The 21,739-nt window shown below is 39.5% G+C and overlaps 1 protein-coding gene across 3 annotated transcripts in view; it reads right to left on the bottom strand.

Annotated features, from left to right (window-relative positions):
* The window catches only part of USP22 (ubiquitin specific peptidase 22), a 99,609-nt gene that overhangs the window by 51,668 nt on the left and 26,202 nt on the right, over positions 1-21,739 (bottom strand). For all 3 annotated transcript variants that reach the window (XM_035563385.2, XM_035563386.2, XM_035563387.2), the window contains exon 2: positions 9,574-9,706. In XM_035563385.2, the coding sequence (XP_035419278.1) occupies positions 9,574-9,706 (133 nt within the window). The remainder of the gene's footprint in view (positions 1-9,573; positions 9,707-21,739) is intronic.

Here is a 21,739-nt window from a genome sequence, read left to right on the forward strand (position 1 = left end):
AATAACTTTGAAGAAGTTTGCGTAACGTCTACTAGCTGTCATCTTGCTTCTGTGTCTCATTATCTTATTCTTTTGCTTTGTATATTTGAACCACAATCGTTTTGTGGAAAAGGATAAGGATGGCTTGCATTACCTTGTGTAATGTCTGGGCTGCCAGGGTTTTCACCCTGCTATCTGGAAGACGTAAAGTCCTTTAACATGTTATCACAGAAAGGGAGGAGGACCTTAACTGCAATGGAGACCAGTAATGAAACACTATGCCATGTTAGAAAAAAATCACAGTTATGCTACCCAGTTTCAGAGTTATATAACATTCACCCCATTATTATAACACCACCAGTTATGCGCAATTATAAAAAAAATTGAAAAATTCAAGTATCGGTTTCGAAAAATAAAATCTAATGTTGCCCTCCGTATTTTGTACTTTTAAAAGACCCCAAAACAGCCCAGTCAAATAAAAAAGGCTAGAATATTAGATTCTAGCAGAATATTAGATAAATGGGGCACTTTGTGTGCACTAATACGTTCACTCTACTATCAAAATGGGTAGCCGTATGTTGTGCTTCCTTACTTTTCCAAGCTTTCTAGATTTACACGTGTGAGTGATGAATGTCAAGACCAAAACCAACAAGAGATCACCTTACATAAGCCACTTATTCAGAGCAGAATGAATTTCTGGTGTAAAGAATCAGAAAGTTTAACAGAAACACTGGCTTAGTAAAAGCCGTAATTGTCCACTGCCTGATTAAGGACTCTTGAGAAAACGTCCTCTGTTCAGCATACTTATGTGAACAATACAGTTGTATATATGCCAACACTTTTAATGTCATTAAAAAGACTGCAATAGGTTTTGGACAAATTACCTCAAGCACCAATAAAAAGGAGGTTACACAGGCCTGATTGTAACATAGAGGAAGGGCAGGAATTTCTAATGAAAGACAAAAGACAGCTGCTCAGTTTCAGGATCCTAGAAAAAGAGAGCCCACTGGTAAGGTCTGTAAGTTTCAAATTAGTGTAATTTGAATTTTTAAACTAAATTGCTCTGAGGCTCTACCCCAAATTGAAACACCAACCGGAAAATTCAGTAAAAAACACTTCAACAGTTAAGTATGCAAATGCACGTTACAAATTTCATATTCACATTAGCATTTGGGATCACAAAACTAACAAAAACGGGCCTCGATTTCGTAAGAAGTTTGGGAACTACTGACCTAGAAACAATGCCTAGACGTTTCAGATTAAACTACTGCCAACTTTGCCACGATATCCCACATTCCTCACTATGAATGTCCCTTTTACTAGGCTCCTCTAGGATGGCTGCTACTCCTACCTTCCAGGTATCTGCTTTTCTATACGCTACTACTCCCCCCTCTGAAAACTTGCAAGAAACAATTCAAGAGTTTGAAGATACTTTTTATTTAACTTTTTTTTCTCCAAAAATCAAAGCAAACATTTAATTAGCTCTTATCAGCGTATTTTAATTCAGTTTTTATCTTAATACACATACAAAATTGATTACGCTGCAAAACTAAAATATGCATTCAGTAGAAGTATAGGGTTTTTTCTTTTATAGGGAAGAACCAGAAGCTTAAAAGAATTGTCATGTCATCTTATTAAATTTTATTATTCTGCATTCTTGACCCAGGAATACAAAATACTTACTTGGGGGTTCAGAGGCAAAGTAATTCAATAATGAAAAGGCCTCTTGCAATGTAACATTTTTCTTTGCCTTTTATATCTTCTATACTGACAACAGGCTACCATTACTCTAAGTCACTTCTCCTCATATCCCTTCATATATAAACATCTAAACAGATGCAACAAAAGCAGAGAAAAAGTCAAAAGATTTTTATTTAAAAATACAGCCATCAGCCAGAAGAAACACAGGCATCACAGAAAACCATGGAAGAATGAAAGCAACTTTATCAACTGCTGCCAGTGACAATAAATTTCAAAAGACAACAATTCAGAGGTTGAAGTATAAATTTAGGTAGCAAAAGGTCTTCAACCCCTCCCCGTCTGGAAGCCATGTGAAGTGTTTTGCTTCAGCTTGAGTGCTTTACTTTGCCATATATATCCACTGACGTCCTTGTGAAAATGTTGAGACCAGATAGTGGGAACAAGATAACGGTACGTAAAAAAGCAGGTAACCATGCCACACCTAGAGCATGCGTGTGTGCAAATCTTACCCAAGTAAGAAACGTGTATGTTTAGTTTTTGAAAGACCCAGGTGAAGAGAACTAATGCTGCTCAGCTAAATATGGGATGCTTCAGTATAATGTATGATAATCTTTCATTAGGTGACTTATTTGTGATTCACATTTTGGTATCTTCCTTGGAAAGCTCATAGCATTGACGGATAACAAAACAGCAACACAGAATTCAGGTCTGTGAATTACTATACTAAATTCACACCTTTATTTTAGGATAATACCTATAATAAAATTAATTCTGATATGAATTTTTGTGACTCAGTCTTGGCATGTTACCAACCTGAAATCAACACACATGCACATTCTTTGCAAATCACCTATATTCCGTTCAACATATAAACTAAATTGCTAGTTTTTAAGACAGTATTCTAAGCCAATATTCTAGGCTAATTCATACTCATTTCATTTCACACCTTAACTGTTAATCGTTAAACCATTTTCAGATATTAGTCTCAAGTTCACGGTAAGTTTCTGATTGCCTTCTTCCTGTTTTCCTGGTACCTGGAAACTTCACCACAGATAAGATTCTTAACTGATAAGATATTAAGATTTACAGGCAAGACAAAATCTCACTGATCTCAATTAAAAGATACATACATACACACACCAAAACACCCTAGCAGACACATCTGAAGCATTCATTGACTTGTATACTTGATCTTTTACAAGGAAAAAGTGAGCAGACATATTACAGGCTAGTTACTTACTCTTTTCCCTCATCTTTCGTGTTTGTCACAGCGATTGCAGCCTTATTAACTCTCCAAGTTACACAACAGGTATACACACAAATGCGTGTGCATATAGAGATTCCCTGGTAACCCTTATGGAATCTAGATACCAAAAATGTTTTTATCTGTTAGTTTAGAGGAATCGTGGTCTGTCAGAATATTTATGTGAATTTATTACGAACAGAATATTAACTCCAGCTCCTTAACCTCATTCAGGAAATACACGTATCATATACACGCACACTACCTACATGTGTGTGGATGCACACAGTATACAACAGAGCCTATACCTAAAGCTGCCCATCAGTTCCTATTGTACAAGATGCTTTGCCTTTTTCCAGTCTTTTCCCTGCCCTTCTGTGACCTTACAAACTTCAACCGTTCCCTTGTTTGCAGCAAACCTTTTGAAAATTTAAAAGGATGAAAAAGCCTTGTGGCTGAAGCACCTTTTCTCGATCCCACAAAATTTTACTCGGCTTTAAAAGGGAGAAACTGTTAAATGCTGCAGATTTAATCTTCCTTTGAAATTTGGGGGCAGAATCCCGATGTCAGTGACCAGGTTTTGTGCTGCTCAATATGACACGATGCAAACTGCTTATAGTCATCTGCATATTCTCATCTGATCAATGCAGACTTACCTCAAAGCACCATCTTCAATAAATGCAGCAGGAAGGTCCAGAACTGCACAGAAGTTAGTAGCTGGGGCTGAGGCAAGCAGATGTATGCAGAGCTGACAATATGCAGGCAAGTATTCGGGAGGTGGCTTTCTGAGGGCTAGGAATAGTCCAGGAGCACAGAGAACTCTTCAGGAGTCATTTCTGATACCAAGAAGAGCTTCTGTGAGAAGGCTTACAAGAGCTCACAGCTACCTGCACAGTTACCAGAGCAACTCCTAGCAGAAGACAAACTGCAATAAACAACTGCCTGCCAGCTTCTTACTACTTCAGTCTGGTTTATAAAATTTATGCCACGGTAGAAGCAAATGAGAATTTGCTTTGTGTTTGTTTTTTTTTTTTTAAATGCAATACTTTGCATGATGCATCCTAGAACAGATTTTTTAGTGGCTATGAGAAACAACCGAGGTTCACATTCATACGCCCTATAGCCGACCAACGTATCCAAAATGCTTTCCTCCTCCTCTGCTTCCCATCACCGACCCTCTGCTTTACATCACAAGAATATTATTATGTTGAGATACAAAGAGTTCATGCTTCCTATTATGAAGTTTCATATCATTTTTATTCCTGTAGGCAACGAGGCTATTTAGTTCTTATCAGGGGACTACCCAGCCCTCCTCGGTGTAAGCAATACCTCTGAACTTTGTGACCGCCACAAATTCCACCCAGAGACCGAACTCCTCCTCAGTTACTGCCAAATAGCAGAAAACATGGACTGATTCTGCAAGTGAAGACTGCATCCTGCTCACACTACTTTCAATATACTTTTTATCAGCCTCCCTTTATTCAGCCTCACATACACAATTCTTATATTAATCCCTGTCATTTCTACCTAACTAGAGATTTCCAAGGGGACAAAATGTCAAATTCTTCACTTGATCTAGACAAATTAGGTTCAGTTTGCTTGTTTGTTTTAAGAGAAAGGAAGTAAGCAATTATCGAAGACATGTTAATCTGACATGATGAATCTCTGATAGAACTGTAATATAATAAATCCTATTTTCCATTTGCCTTCATCTCCTTAAGAGGCTTCTTGCTCCAACACCTACAGTAAAGCAAAGCATTAGAACCCAAGTCAAATCAAGAGGCTGGTAAAATGCCCAGATGACCTTTTCTACCCCTTTCTGGAGGTGGATGCAAAAGGAAAAACCAGACAGCTACTCTGGCACTGCAATACACTGCGCTGGGAACTGTGTTAATTGCCCTTCCGCACAGGGAAGTATAATCAGAGTCTCACTTGTTTACAAAAGAACTCCACTTTGCTGCCATCGTGCAGAATTAACATTACTGTCAATACTTTCCAACTCAAATGGAAATTAAATATTTTTTACTGTCATATCTTAACGTAAAATTGTTCTGTTTCTACATATTAAATTCCAAGAGGCAGCTACACATTAGCAGCAGTGATAGGATTTTTTTCCTTTGACTGACTTTATGTATAGAAACCAGTTTTTTGTTGTTTCATTTGAATCAGATGAACGTTTTTAGTTGTTTTCTGAGGAAAGTGGAAATTTTCTGAATTCTACAAACATTCTCACCTTACCCTACGAGCATTACTACTATGCTCACCCATCCAGTTCCTCTCACCGCAGACTTATTGGAGCATATACTTAGAAGAACCAGTTCCTCAACAAACAGTTTGTGATCTAATAAATAACGAATGCACTCTAAGAGGACTCATTTTGAAAAGGACTATGTTTGCCAGTCTTCTTAGAAACCAAATGGTATGTCAGTTTTCCAACTTTTTCTTATTCAGTCTTTTAACCAATGAACCTCTGTCCTTCTAGTTCACTTATCTCTAACAGGGCCTCAGAGTAGACCAAGACTTCAACCAAAAATATATTATGTGCCATTTCTAAGATACTACTAAATGTGTCAAGAGAGTATCTAAAACAGATACAAGCATAGTATGGAAATGCAGGAGTTGGCTCCTACCAAGGATTAGGTCTACAGAGCTTTGACGTTATAAGTGAACTAATCTAACTCAGAGTATCTGTAACATGGATCTTCCTTAGCCCCACACCAGTTATTTTTCTTGCACACATGCATGTGTGCATTCATATATAAAAATAAAAGCATGTGGGGGAAAACTGCCAAGCAAGGTCACATAAATATTCCATTCTGAAAAATCAGTAATTTTGTTTTCTCATATGATAAACCTCCCTAAAAAGTTTTAGATATTATGCAAAGGAAACAAACTATTCATTCACAGAGAACATTAAAAATGAAACCGAAAAACTACGTAACAGCAACATGGCTCTGAAACAGAACAGGAAAAATTTGAGTAGCCTCAAGACTTGAGGCCCTGGAAAGGTTGGTCTTATATACCTCTTTCTAAAAGTTTTCACATCTGTGTAGAAATTGCATATTGCTTGAACAATTCCCATCCTAGTGGAAGTATCAACCTACCACGGTGAGCCTGTGCAATGCAGAAGGTTTAAAAAAAAGGTTAAAAAATCCATATAGCTGGATTTTACTTCACCTACCCGCCACTCATATCCACGATTTAAGGAATGCATTCAAGTTAAGTACAGTATTATTAACAGGCAAGCACATGCAAGAGCACAGGTATCACTGTAAGGTCATGATGCGAGTGTCTAATTTGTATTGCGCAGGGAAGCAGAGATAACAAGGAATGTATTTTAAGAACACTCTAGACTACGATCCTGAAGGCTCCTGAAACATATAGCAGTTAGCTGCAAAAATATCACTTCCAGTGCTCAGACAGCTGTTACAGCTGAAATCTACGATATTTCTTAGAACCCTGATTAAGTGTGCAACTCCTGCTAGTCTCCATGGAGACTGATGTTGGCTCAGCAAAAAGTCACCGAGTGTTTTAAAATAATTCCTGTTCGTTTTGAAATTTCTAAGCACTTAACCCATTTCTGCCTATCGGATGTTACTTCTCCAACAAAAATTGCAGCAGTAAATGCAACCAAAAATACTAGCAAAACTACACATTTTTACAGCTCATTTCACATGCAGCTGGAAGTTAAACACCAAAACATACATTAAAAAAAAGGAACCTCCAAAAGCAGAAATCAAGCAGTCAGTTGTACTATCTTCACATTGTATGCGTGTGAGCACTGAGTACTTTCCATTTAACTGCAAACAAATACTTCTTTGGAATGATATTAGACAGTATTCTGCGTCAATTTTGCCCCTTTTTATCTAAAGGCTGTGTATCTTTTGGTAAGTACTCTTACGCACTCTTGCAGTTATTTTCATGGTGTGACACAATTAAGTCTTTAAGCAAGAGTGCATCCTCAAAGCACCTACCTCCTCTGTCCAGTTTTTCTTTTCCTTTCTTTCAAGGAAACACAAGACATTTCACTATAGCAGACACCAGCAAATTTCTAACTTGCACAAAAATTAACATGGAAGAATTTAGGCTTCCCAAATACATAGCTAAAACAGCAGCTCACAACGCGTACAATTAAAAGGCTCTTTTAAAAGAGTTGTCCTTAAATACAGCAAGCTTGAAGGTAAAAATATTACAATGTTTGCGCAGTATCCACAGATAAACAGCCAAATACCTTCTAATGGTCTTTATTTAGCACTGTATTTTTTTAAACCCTAAGCCTGGCCATAAGCTTAAAGTGGCACAAAGTGGTTTTTTATACATATATACATTTCACCAGAAAAACAGATTTATTTACTTATTTATTTTACTAGAGTAAAATCCTTAGAGTTTTACTAATTTCTACTTCTGCATCGGTAAAGATTCCCAAGCAACCTAACCAAAAGAACTGACCTTAAACACTCTTTGGAGATTATACCATGTAAAAAGTGATTTAAAATATCATATAGGTTTTTTGGTTGCCTTTTTTTTTTTTTGTCCTGGAACATGAGCACATTGGCCTACTTCTGTTTTCAGCATTTCTAAACCAAACAACGCCCCACTTCCAAACCTCAACCTTTCTATTACGGTGAGCAACACGTTGCCACTGAGCCATCATGCAAAGAAAAAAAATTCAACGAAGGGCTGAGGTTGGAAGGGACCTCTGGAGGTTATCTTGTCTAACCACCCTGCTCCATCAGGGCCACCTAGAGCACATTGCCCAGGACTACATCCACATTTCCAGATGTGGCCTTATCACCACCCACTGATTTCAGGTGTCTTCTCATAGTAACACATTTCATTTTTCCTCTTACGGTTCTTATTTACAGTACAGCTATCTGTGCTTCAGTTTATACTGAATACTGATGCCTACCTTGACACCAAGAATTATGACCATGTCACTCTCTAAAAGGCCAGCAATTTCATAAACATCGTGGATATTCAGTACTATTTTTACAGTATTCTATTTTTGAGACAGTTTAGAAACTTAAGCTATACCACTACGAAGTCTGCATTTTTCTTTCTTGACACATGGAGGAAGAAAGTATAACAGTTTGCTGGTTTAAGTCATCTTTTCCATAAACAGTAAACTTACATGCAAGTTTCTTTTCTTAAGCACAGCATTACACGGCGCTATGGCCTTCTAGTGCACTTTTGTCTTCAAGGAAAATAAAGACTGTTCCGTTAGCACTTACAGTAAGTGAAATGAGAAGGCAGCCACAACAGTAAAGAGAAAATTTATTTCAGGAAAAATGTCTTTTTTCCTGTATCATTCTATCAAAAACGTATCTTCATTCAAAGAAAAATTGTGTTGTATAGCAAGCAAAATTGGATTCAACTGTAGTTCTGATTTTTCGTGATCTTATTTCCCCCCCTCAATAAATATTTCATTAAAAATGTTCTCTGTATTGCACCCTACTTCCTTCTTTCAAGACCAATGCTTTCTTCTGGTTTCTTCCTTCAAACCAATGCTTGCTTCTGTTTTTGTTGTGGCTTTAAGTAGCAAGCTAAACAACATGAAATCCCAAGGTCTAGCATCCTCATTTTCCTTACTTAAGCTAATAAACATTTGTCACAAATAGATTATGGTCATTTGACATTCAGAACCAATTTAGTCCCATTGGAACCAACCTTGATGACTTCATCCTCCAAATGAAGTTTAAAAAAAAAAGTTAAGAAAAAATAACTTCTTTTTTTTTAAATTTTGAGCTAATTGTTGTTCAGGATATCACTGTGTCATAGTAACAAGCACAATGTTGAAATAAGTACAGTACAAGGAAAACCTCAAAAAACAGAAAATTTGCAAAGCTGACCTGATCTTGGAAAAGGGCTAGGAAAATGTTTTGGATAATACATGGACTTGTATGAAATATTGGTGTTTATTTGTCCCTGTAATTCTTTAGTGCTACTGTTCACGGGAAGGGGTTACATACACAACTGCAACTTGAAATGCCTGATTACAGTTATTCAAAAAAAAAAAAGTTTTGATGCAGAGCTGTTCCATGAAGTTTGGCTACCACAGACTTAAACGTGGTAAACAGAATTCAATTTTTTGGAAATAAGTATAACTAATTTGATAAGGAGGGAAGAAAAGGATACTTTCCCTCCCTGCAAGTGGCTAGGGAGGGCAGAATCACAGTGAATATTGTTCTTGTAAATTTTGTAATATTATAGCATCAAGACAAAACAAAACAGCGTTCTAAACTATAAGAAATGAGTAACTTATCTGAAAGCAAGGCTGAATTATTTTGGCTTTGAACATTACAAACATGAACATGACTCTAGCTTAGTCACTAAAATGACCATTTTTCAAACTTAGAAAAAAGTCAGCTGTCTACACGCATTTTTGTTATTTTCCCCATATGATGTTAATTCATAAATACTAAGATAAAAAATGAATTATTGCTGCTTAGTACGTTGTAGACAAAAAGCTTATTGGTGATACTGTGCAAATTTAAGCACCAGGTTTAAAATAATGCCACTAATCAACCCAGAACACAAAAAAAATGATCTCCTTGTCTAATGAGCTTGCTACAAGAACACACCACCTTACTGGCCTGGAATTGGAGGGGCTAATACAAAGCAATGTTGAGTACATCAGGATGACAGCTTACCTAAATTGTGTCGCTTTGTCTTCGCGTGCTCGTGAATATGTTTCTTTGTAAAACAGCCAAAGAAGACACAGTAGAGGCAAGAGTGGAGTCTATTCAGGTGGGCACCACACATATGACAAATGCACGACTTTGCCTGAAACAGAGAAAGATAAACACAATAAGAACAACGGAAATATATATATATCCAAGTCCAACTAAATGGATGTAGATCTAACCACTAGCTTTCTCTTTTACTCGCTACTTTTTGAATGTTACAGGTCAGCAGGGGAACCAGGAGTTCTGCCTCCGTGTGACAAAAACACCAAGTAGATGTCTTAACAGAGAACTCTTCCATTTACCCAATACATTTCCAAGTCCTGACAGAGAGTAGGTCTCCTCTAAGAGCTGACGACAGCCAAACCATTTACAGCCTGTAATTTAATGAACGCTTCAAGCAGATGTAAGCAGGCACTGCTACTTGTATCGAGACCGGGGAGAGATCTGGATGCATCCTCTCTCTCTTGGTTCTTTGGGAAAAGGTTCTTCCCCGCGAGAGTGGTCAGGCACTAAATAGGCTCCCCAGGGCAGTGGTCATGGCCCTGAACATGCCAGAGTTCAAGAGGTGCTTGGATACTAATCTCAGACATGGGGTTTGGTTTTCAGGTGATCCTGTGTGGAGCCAGGAGTTGGACTCAGTGATCCGGAGACAAGGTTTAGTGGGTAATATTGGTGGTAGAGGGATGGGACCAGATGATCTTTAAGGTCTTTTCCATCCTTAATGATTCTTTGCTTCTATCCCTGTGGGTCCCTTCCAACTCGGGTTATTCTATGATTTTCTTTCTCTGCCAGGAGATTCTGCCAGATTCATTCATTATATTTCCTTATACCAGTCCATGAAAGAGTGGTGCAACTGCAAATTCATACCAGGTGGGGAGTCACAGAAGTCGCTGTTACCACTCTCATAGACTGGATCTGATTCAAGTTTGGCAAGTGAAGAGCTGACTATTCCCACGAGATGCAAAATGGGAAAGTATGAGATGAGTTACCATGATTCATTCATTTGAATTAAGCATATAAACCTGACATGAGAGTTTATAGTCCTAAGACAACGATGCTTTTTAAGTAGGCTTGCACAAAACAACCAGAAGATTAAATGGACTTTTTGACTCTCATCATATTCAAAGCATTCTTTAAGCCAACAACACCCGAAACCTTTTCTCGGCATTCAACTCAGGTTCTTCAACAGATCCACCGAATAATGACTGTCTAGTCAGAGACTTCAGAGAGCTTGAGAGATAAGCCTTTTGCTCAGTAACACCAAAAAGACTTCAAGTCCAGTACCATCTGATCGGAAGATACAGACAGCAAGAATTCTTCACCGCAAATAAATTCACTTTACTCACAGACAACGACATTCAAACACATTTAAGAGTAACTGGACTTCTGTAAGAGCTCAGAGCTACAAATACCAGTTGTAGAGGCATTGACTGCATCTTATTTCATAGACTGATTTGAAAATACTTTGGTCATCAATTCCTTTGCTCATCAGTGTTAGAAGCCCTTTTTTCCCCCTTCACATTAAAAAATTAAAAATATCAGGATTTACTAAAATAGCAAGGGCTGTGATCTACTAACTGAGGCAGTGTATTTAATCCAAGACAAACCCCAAAGTTCTCCAGCAGTATTTGCCCAGTCTGCCACAACTTAAAATTAGTGCTGAATAAGTGATGCACAATGCTGTTTTCTAGTCTGGCATTTTTCTTTCAGAATATTCATGGCTTTAAAAATAAAACATTTTAAAATAAATTAAGAAAAAAACAAAGCAGCTTGCAATATTCTGCATTGTGAATTTCAACCTTCTACAAATTAAGACTTAAATCCTGAATTTCACATGCCATGCATCCAAAGTTCTCCAAAGTTGTTAGATGAAAATAAACCAGTTGATACAAACTCTACACACCTACAGAAAAATATTTTAAAGTAGCAGCCCCCCCCCCCCAAAGAAAAAAAACGCCACCAGCAGCACAATTTCCATCTTTAGAAAAATACTGCAGAACTGTCAAACTGTTGCCTAATGGTTGCTCTTTGGCTGCAAAAGCTAAATAGGATCAGCCTATCTGTTAAGATTGCTGCTATGACAACAACTCGAGCAACTAGCTATTTTACTTAGCCAGCTAAAAATAAATCTTTTAGCATTAAATGTATTGTAAACAGATGACATAAGTATGTAAAAACTGATCATTTTAGGCAAAAAGACAAAAACTCTTGGGATATTAATTTTCATTTGAATGAAAATTAAAAGAAATATAAGCATGTAGAAGAACTCAGCGGTTGGTTAAAAGAAGTTCCATCATTTGTTTAAAGAAGCTGTTTTATCCAAATCCTCTATCAGTTCAGTATAGCTCAAAACTCTTTCTAAAATTGTAAGAAAACAAGGTTAAGAGACAGAGTGAGGAAAGAAATCAATATCAAAAACCATAGCGGCTATTCTTAACCAGATTAGCTGTCTCCTTTTCATCTGTATGTGCTTTTAAACAATTTGCTAAGTTACAACAAAGCTGCCACCCTGCCACCCCCCCCCAAATAATCCAATTACCTTGTTTCATAACACTCCCACCCCGCTCCCATCTCTTGAGGCTACGCTCTGACTAAGAGGCAACAGAACACTGCAAATGAGTAATCAGAATCGGCCGGACCCACAAAGCCACAAGCCTGCTTTAAAACAAGTCTGGACTTTGCCAAAAAGCGAGCCCGGTCCCGCTCGCGGCCTGCTGCTTTGGGGAAGGCAAAGCCCGCTCTGCTCCTTCCCGGGGTATGGCCCCGTCACCAGAACGCCCCTCACCTCACCCAGAGGTGTAAACCTGAGGTGTCCCCCTTCCTCTACACCCTCTCCCATGACTGCTGGGCTCCAACCTGCCTTTCCTTTACACTCCCCACCCTCAGGTATCCCGCTCCCCACCCTTATCCCCATTCTCCCTCCCCGTCCGCCCCTCGCCAGCCTTTCCACAGTCCACACCGAGCCTCTCTCCGTCTGCTGCCCCTTTAGTTCTGACTCGACTTTCTGGTCTCCCCATGAGGTTCGTTAGAAGAGGCCCCGACCACTTTCTGTCCGGTGGAAGACTACAGGCAGGTTTCAAAGTAAAATGGACTATTTTCAAATGGTCCCGCACCAGAAAAGCTGTGTACAGGCACCCACAGTAACTAGCATGATTCCTGACAAAATGGCAGTAGTTAGCAACACTACACATCCCCATTTCCTCCACAGTGTTTTTTCCTCTGCTAATCTCCTTTTATTACTACATAAAACAAGGTTAGCTGACAAGTCCAAACCCCAGCCATGGCTCTGTATCTCCTCTGAAGGAGGTTTAACCAGCATAGCAAATGAGGACGTAAAATCTAGTGCACAGTACACAAAAGGGAAACGACCATAAACCACCAGTAAGGCAGGGCAGTATCCAGAATCCACCCCTGGCAGGCCACCCCTGGCAGGCTACCTGCTTGTGATATTGTTAACAGCTGTGACACAAAGTGAGTTAAAAAGAAAGCAGCAGGCATTAGTAGGTTAAATGAATGCGACTCCTGACACTTCAAGTCCCTCCAAGTTGTCAGAACAGCTTATTATTAGTTTACCATTCTACCATTGAAACAGCGGAGGAGAAAAGGAGCGCATCATCTTCACTTGGGTTTGCCCTGGCAGTTTGTTGTCTGACAGTTTCAGTCCCAAATCTCATTTTCCAGGTCAGCACAGGCTCCTGCTACAGCAGGAAGGTCACGCTGGGCATATGGTGTCAGGTGCTCAAAAACCTACAAACCTGTTTCAGCTTCACATCTCACCGGCCCCTCAAACCAGCAAATAGCAGTTTTGAATGGCAATATGCTATTCCTGCAAAGCCAACCGGGCAGAAAAAATGGAGTCATACAATAGTCCTTAGCCACTGCAAACCATTCTTCCACATTTCCAACTATTCTAGAAGTAGCTTTAGATGCTCCATTTTTATTTAATTGTACACGAGAGGAAAACGTCTTTATAAAGAAGTTTTCCATTAGGGTGCTTTAGCAGTCTTGCCTCTTACGCTCACACCAAATATATCAAAGCGCCTTCAGAATAAAGCTGTTTTCAGTTACAAATTTATGAGCCAAAGACCTCCTACCTTTCACAATCTGCAACCCATATTCACCACAAGGGTCCACAGGAAAAGATGAACTAGGTAACACTTACAAGACAGTGGGAGGCTTGGGAGGTTAAAAGATCCTAAGAAAGGTGTTGCCGCACTGTATGTGTTCACAACTCAGAAAAGCAGATTCTTAAGATACCCTCAAAGCAGTTAACACATTGCCGATAAACTAGCTATGGAACCCGACAAGTGTTTTATCATTTACAAGTTCTTATGCAGGAGCACAAATATTAGGAAAGTAAAATCTTCCAAAGATAAACCTACTTTACTTTCCCCACCTTTGAAAGTCAGCTTTGTGTAAATCAAGACAAAATATTGAGCCACATCAGAAACAAGAGGAAAGATTATTTCATTTTCTAATATATTATCACAATTTCCAGCCCCAAACCAAGTCTATTTTTTTCAGAAAAATCTTTAATCTCAGTCCACACCAATTAAGGGACTTGCTGTGCAGCTCTCAATATGCCTACTCACAGGATATAAGTGTATGTGGGAAATTCTCCCTCCTAGCACAAGTCTGTCACACCATCATCTGCTTCGCTCCCAGAGAAGAACATCTGTTCTACAACCACGTCACTTCAGCTCAACAAACCATTCCTGACAAGGTGGTACTTCAACAAAAACAGGTGAACTCCAGTCACAAGGAGATGCTGAGGAGTTCCAGTTGTTGAACTCGAAGTGGATTTCTGTCAGAAATCGGGAAGCCTGTTCCAAAGCCAGCTTTGCTTCCAACACTCCAGCAGCGATTTAGGCAGAATAAGGTGCTATGCCTGACGTACAGAGGCAAAACGTGGCAACACCATGAGATGCCTGCAAGCTGATTTACCTGTAATTCGCTTTCCCTCCTGCTCCAATTTTGTTTCTGTATTTAAATTGGATTTAAAACTAGATATTAAGAGATAATCAAATGAATACATCCATTCAAGTCCCACCCTCTTCTCCCAGAGATATTTTCCATACGCTGGGGGAGAGGTGGGTAGGAGAAAGTAGTGGAAGAGCATCAGCTTGTCCAAAGCCTTAGTCTAGACCACAGCCAAGCCCCTGCAACCAATTCTTGTCCAAATGTAATGTAGACGCAGCAGCACATGGAGTGAAGAGCGGTATGCTTCCCTTAGCCTACTTTCTGAAAAAAAAAGGGCAGATAAACCCAAAAGATCATATGACCGACCACTGCTTCTTCCTGTGCTGAAGACGGAGACCCTGAGGCTACTCGAACAGCAGCGTTGCTTTGGCCATGTGGGAAGAGAAAGCCAATAGGAGAGCACAGCTGACAAGATTCAGTACTCTTCGGAGTACTCTTTGTACCTCAAAAGTAACAAATTCAGGTCAAATTAGCCTTACAATCTTATATCACTTCTTAGTCCAAATTTACCTCAAGATTCACTGTATTGCTTTCCTCAGGCAGGCATGCCACACGCCCATCATCCATCAATATGGTGGCTGAGGTATTTTGCAAGTTTATATACTTAAAACTTCAAAGCAGAGCTCTTAGATTTCAAGAAGCAAAACCAGGGGACTGATTTCCACAGGTCTGTGGCACGGCACAGAAATCTCTCCCCCCCGTGCTGACAGGATGATTCAGAGCTCTTCTGAGTAAGCGCACGTTTCTGACACATCAGATTCAAAAAAAATCAACTTGAGTATTGTTCACTCACTTCCTGCAACCAAGTCTCAATCAGGTTGTCGTCTGATTAGACTTTTGTTTTTTAAAGAACATTTCATCAATTCTGTACTTTTTTTTCCAGTCCCACTAGGGTCAGGGGCCCTAGTAAGAGGCTTACCAGTGCCAGCAAAACCGTGCGCTAATTTTGTGGGTTTGACACACGTTCAGAAAGTCACCTTCAAAAAAAAAAAGCCAAATACAGGTGACTTCTTAAATTGGGCTATTCCAAAGAATTTATTTAGATCTCTTACAGCAGCAGAAAAAGACGGTTAGCTATTTCAGCTGTGTTCCACAGCAAGCATTAAATATAAGGTGTTTGCACTGCTCCGGTGTGTTGGCCGGCTCCCTCCTGCCACCGGGTGCTCCACACAGGATGCCTGGCTCCGATCATCTCAGCACAAGTTGGAGCACAACAGTGTGGAAAGTGAGAATTCAACACGAAAAAGCCAAAATTAAGAAACATCACAGCTCTCAACTTAAGGAGAAACAAAAATATACCATCAGACCACATGAGCAGTTTGTTGTCCTTATGTAGATTAGATTAAACCCAAGGCAAGTTCTGACAGAACATACTTCTGCCTATAAGGGGGAAAAAATGAAAAAGGGAAAAAGTATTGCTGAACTTGCTGAAAAAAGACGCTCAAGAGGAGCTGTGGAGACATCTTTTTTTTCCTTTTTCTTCCAAATGGATTAAACTTGTGCAAAGTATGTTTGCAAAGCACCACTGCTAGAGAAAAATATATTTTTTTCTGCAGTCTTTGCTTTCTGATTTTTTAATTCAAATTCTGAAGGCAATGTTTTTAATTGCCTTTATTTTCTTTTTTTTTTCCCCTCCTATCTTCATGGAAGACACATTAGCAACCACACAAGGGAGACGAAGCGTTGGAGGCCAATATCAGAGTATTTTGAATGATGTCCTTAATTAGTATTTTTTGGTCCAAAGGATTTAGAAGTACGCTAATCCCATTCCTTTTTCAGTTGTATTTTTTCGGTCTTGACAAATTATCTCAACTTCCTCATCTGGCAATGACGAGCCTCTGCTAAGTGTTCTGGGGTGCTGTGCTGCCAGGCTGATAAATTTTCTGTAGGCTGGAGGAACAGAATTTTATCCTAATGAACAAGGCAGCCTGAGCTACCTTCTCGGGGAGTGACGACATGTCACAACAGTGTGGCTAACCCACCAGGAAGCAGTGCACAGCTGGCCAAATATTTTGACTGGACCAGGATCCCCATCCAGAGAAATCATAATGGCTCAGTTGCTTCCAGTTCCTGAAGTTTACATCTTCTCAAATGTAAGATTAACCACAAAAATGATGTCGGAAGCCTATCTGACAGTATTTTGTCATGGATCTTCGGACCCTCCTGCTCGAAGGGAGGGATGACGATAAGAGGTACAACGCTTTCAAGAGTTAGCTGAATGCCACAAAAGCGCTGTATATAAAAGTGAATTGTCAGTAACAAAGCCAGCACACTGACCCAAAGGCATGGGAAGCATGCAGGTGAACCCCTCAGGTTCATGAACTGTAAGCAACATGGGCTGCTCCACAACACGACTGAGAAGAGGCCAGCTATAAAAACATGTTCCAGCAAATCCACTGGAAGCAGAAACACTCCGAGTAATTCTGAAGTAACACTTGGCTGTTCTGCTGAAGGATTAAAAGTCTGGATCAAGTTATCCCAAGAATTTTCACAAAGCCGGCACTATCCCAGAGCCCACGGACTTATGAGTCAGTAGCCAGACCATTCACTTTTCTTCTCCAAACTCTCCGTAAAATAGGAATGGATATTAGGGAATGGTTCCAGAGCACAATGACTAGTTACTGGAATAACTCATTCACATAACAGTATGATTTCAGCACCAAATTGGCAGGGGGTTACTCCCCAGCACAATTAAGGAAAACATGGGGAACTTTTCCCTAGCCAGCAGGTGAAAACTGGCCTCATCTAGGACTCAATCTGAATTGTAAGGTGCAATCCTTAAGTGAGTTTGGTACCCCTAAAGAAAAAAAAAAACCACACCCAAACCAGAAACAAACAAAAACCCACCTGCAAACAGGTTCCATATAGAAATTTTTAAAAAGCTTCTACATATACTAAATATCAGGTAATACTAGGTTTGTTTGTTCTACTGAACAACTCCACATGCTTCTCTGAATTCTTGCGGGCAGGGCATTAATTTAGAAAAACAAGTTAAAGACCATTTTCAGTGTGCCCCAACACACTACAGTTGCTCCGAAATCAGTAAGAGAACGGAAAAAAAAAACGTTCTTTCAGAAGATAACCTTCTCTTCCTCTGCATAAACATGGCTTTTGGATTAATATTTACAAAGATTGACCTGTAAGAGCCAGGAAAGCCTTCCTGGAAGTGTGATGCTAGCTTTAAACCACAAAGAACCAGGCCTTGCCTAGTTGTCACCTACAACACTTGATCTAGTAATTCCTAATATTATAAGCCATTATACAGCCATATGCTAGGATTGCCCTATCCTAAAGTAACCTTTCCCTATTCCAGAGTGAGCTACTTCAAGGAAGTCATTTTTTTTCCCCAAGGATTCAGAACAAGAATAATGACTTGCTTTTATGTGGTCCTTCATTCAATTAGATCAAAGCCCAAATGTGGCTCTGCACTGAAAGGCAGGATGGAAAACATCAGTACGTTCATCTTGTTTGTCCCCATGAAACAGTTTCCTATTAGTGTCCAAGCAAGTAATTCCTGCGAAATTTCTTTTCAGAAATGAAAACTTCATTTATTTTTAAATAAGGCCTTGGATTCATGCGGAGTTGCCAACTTCTTGACACCACAGCGTCTTCCCCCAGACTTTCAGTATCACTTCGGATGGCTCTGTTGATCCATCTAAATTTACGCAGCACCATTCTTTTAAACTGTTTTGTCTTCTATACCATGTTGCCCCACAAAGAATGACGCTGAGCCTACAAAAAAGAAAAAAGAGGATACCACGGGCCAGCAGCAAGACCACAAGTGAGCATGGTAGGCTGCCCGCATGGGGAAGCCCTACCCTTCATCGCAGCCGGCAGACTTTCCAACACGGGCTGCATTATGCATCTGTCCCTTTCTTACCAGCAGGAATTGTCTTAAACTGCCCTGTTTTGCCTTGTATGATTTGCACCCAATACAGATTTTTCTAACCTGAGAGAGGTGACCTCCCACGGACACCGATGAGGAGCACTTGCGTCCTTTGTTCCATCAACTCGGCTGTTGGTGCTGCGTCTCCCAGCAAAGGGCAGCGACACTTGTAGAGCGCTGCAGGTATTTATTTGTGCTGTAATCACGCCTTCGCGCTCTAAAACAATTATGCTATGCAGCAGGAGAGTTATTCCTATTGACAATTTGTGCTATGTTAAGCTCGGAGTGTCTGCACCCTGAAGGAGTTTACAGTTAAGGCTCCAACACCCTGACACGAAGGGATTGTAGGTATGGATGAAGGATTGTATGGATGGATGGCACTCAGAAGAGACAACATGTTAATCTGAATCATCGCTGCAACAAAGGCAAGCCCTTAAATGAGAACAGCGTAGCAGCCAAAGTCTACCTAAGCTCTAAAAACAACGCTTTGATTAAAAGACTCTTCTCAAGAGAGCAGTGAGTCAGCCTAACACCGGAGTGCTTTGATGAAACTAAGAATCGTGTCTGAGGGTGAATCAAAGATCTCAGTAGTCATCATTTGACCTATACATATAGATTTTTTTCCTGCTCTTCCTACCCTGGGTTATGCACCATGCCAAGGGCTGGGCACCGAATCAGATTTTGTTGTGGTGGTGCACGTTTATGTTTGTGCCTTTTTTTTTTTCAATTAACCTTTTCACAGACAATTCCATAGCAGGTATAAGGCTGAAATGAAATTGAGGGTAGAAAAAAAAAAAAATTGTACAATTTAAAAGCACAGGCCAGAGGAAAAATAGGAGAACACCCCAAAAAGATAATTCTGGCTTTCCCATATGAAGTCCCGGTAATAGGAAGTGATACTTGGACAAGAAATAGAGCGATTCTCCTAAATTCAAACAACTATGCTGAAATAGCTTATTTGCTTCTCCTTTGGTAGGTGCTCACCCAAACCACTAGCATTTACAAGTCTAAATGATTTCTCCAGTGCTTGACAAAAGAAGCATTTAAGAGCCTACTGTGTTTTTAAACAATTTAAATAATGGATCAGGTTGAAATTAAATTGCATGTTCTCCTACAGTAACATTCTTTTAGAAGTGGAAAGCGCCTTGTGAAAACACGTAAGCTACGTCGGGTTCTTAAGGCATGCCTCTTTTCACAGAATATGAATGATGTGTGGATATGTGCAGCGAGTTGATTTTTATCTATTTCCTGCAATGCACCACTGCAGTAGCAAGTTTCACATGAGAACAAGGGGCTTGCCAATACCGCAGTAGTGTATTCTAACATCTAGTACAAAATCTATTACTTTACCTCACCGTTCCCCCACGTCAGCAAATCGTGGAAATGTTTTTAACCGTCCTATTAGGTAATGTATTGATCTAATCTGCGAGCACATGACTTGGGAAGCAATTCAAGGAGCAGGCTAAACAGACAAACCTGCCCGGTGTTGTGGAGAGAGCATTATTTAACTGCCCATGCTGCGGAGATTGTCGTACGCAGGGCAAAATGCACAGAAATCTGATTCTCCCTATGAGAACATGTATGCTCTTGGGAAGTTTGCCGTACAACTTTGATAGAAATACTTAGATAGCTGCTTTCAGAAAAGAAAACTTCAGGATACATAGATCAAAGTCCTAACAAGTCCTACAGCCTCATTTAGAAAAGCAGAGATATTTCAGATATATTTCCTTTAACTACTCTTAAGATGTCCATAAAAAATGTGAACTTAATTAGTCCACATCAAAGTCACAGCAATTCTGCTAGTAGGAAAGATGGATGGGAAATGCTACAGCACAGACTCTCTGTGGCATGACTTATTTATGAGGCAAAATACACTCAGCAAAAAAGGAGACGAGTAGAAAATGAGCAGCAATGGAGTGACAGAGTGCATCTATTAGCAACTATTTGTTTTATTTAAAAAAAAAAAGAAAGCTACACTAAATAGGGTAAAACCATTGTTGAGCCTAACCAGAAAGGCATTAGTCTGGTAGGAAACACTTCTGCTTTTAAAAGCTTCCTAGGAGCTATGCACCATTCTGTCAAGACTTTAAGAGTTATTATACATGACATTTTTATATTTTCTGTAGCAAAACAAGCCTACTGGTAGCACAGAAATTTACCCCATTGCTTAGAACTTCTCTGACAATTGTGGGTTTCAGTGATGATGCATATAACAAACAAATAAGGCATACAAGCCAAAGTCGCTTCTTGCCATAAGAATAAAACTTTTTTGTCTAATAGGAGCTGAAGACAAGTTCTAGTCCCCTCACAGTGCCCACAAGAAAAACTGTTACAAAACAATTATCTTCCCTTTCAGTTTTAGGAAAGCTATGCACAACATTTGCTGCTTCTGCTTCCAAAGACTGATTCACCCAAAGCACCACAAACCCTTTCCAAAGAGCACATTCCCTGTCAAAAACATGCAAGCAACATAAGCAGACACAGAAACCTCTATGCACTAAAGAGTCTTATCACAGGATAAGTGAATCCTCTAAAGTTATGCAGCAAATATTTTGGAGAAAATAAGACAGAACATTCACAAGGTCTAAAACAACAGTGCTTTCACTACAATGATGCATAGAATAGAACCGTAATGACCAAACTGGAAATTTAACTTAGTTTAATTTACTTCCACTCGTGATATTGTAACACCAGCAGGAGGAAATACTTATGTCTATACGTACACACGTATAGGAATGCTTTAAGTCTAGCGTGCTAGCGGCTGGAACATCCAGAGAATGAAAGCTAATTCAATATGCTTGTACAGAACACGCTTTGATAATCTAGTAAACTGGAGCTCTATTTCCTCATACCTCAGTACAAAACAAATTAATAATTCATTTTACAAGAACAAAACACGAGGTCTTTCATTCACTGGGAAATTTTCATGCGCCTTCACAAATCAGAAGTTATGAAGATTACAGAGAGGTGGCCAGAGAACTGCAGTTCACTCTTTAAAGGATTTAAGCTTTAGACAGATGGATATTCTGAGCCCTACAGACATGCAAGTATACTTTAGTAAGTTTTCCTAAACTATAAGAACACAAAATACATTTTTTGAAGACAGAAGCAGCCTTCATTTCTCACTCAAACTAAGTCACGAGGAAGATGAAGGAAAGCATCTTCAGAAAAAAAAGGGGAAATGAGCATTCTAATGATAAAACGTATTCCTGCATCCATTAAAGAGTTTGCAAATTGCTGTAGTCCCACACCTGAAGCACCTTT

The sequence above is a fragment of the Cygnus atratus genome, chromosome 15, assembly GCF_013377495.2.
Source record: "Cygnus atratus isolate AKBS03 ecotype Queensland, Australia chromosome 15, CAtr_DNAZoo_HiC_assembly, whole genome shotgun sequence".
Classification (NCBI taxonomy): domain Eukaryota; kingdom Metazoa; phylum Chordata; class Aves; order Anseriformes; family Anatidae; genus Cygnus; species Cygnus atratus.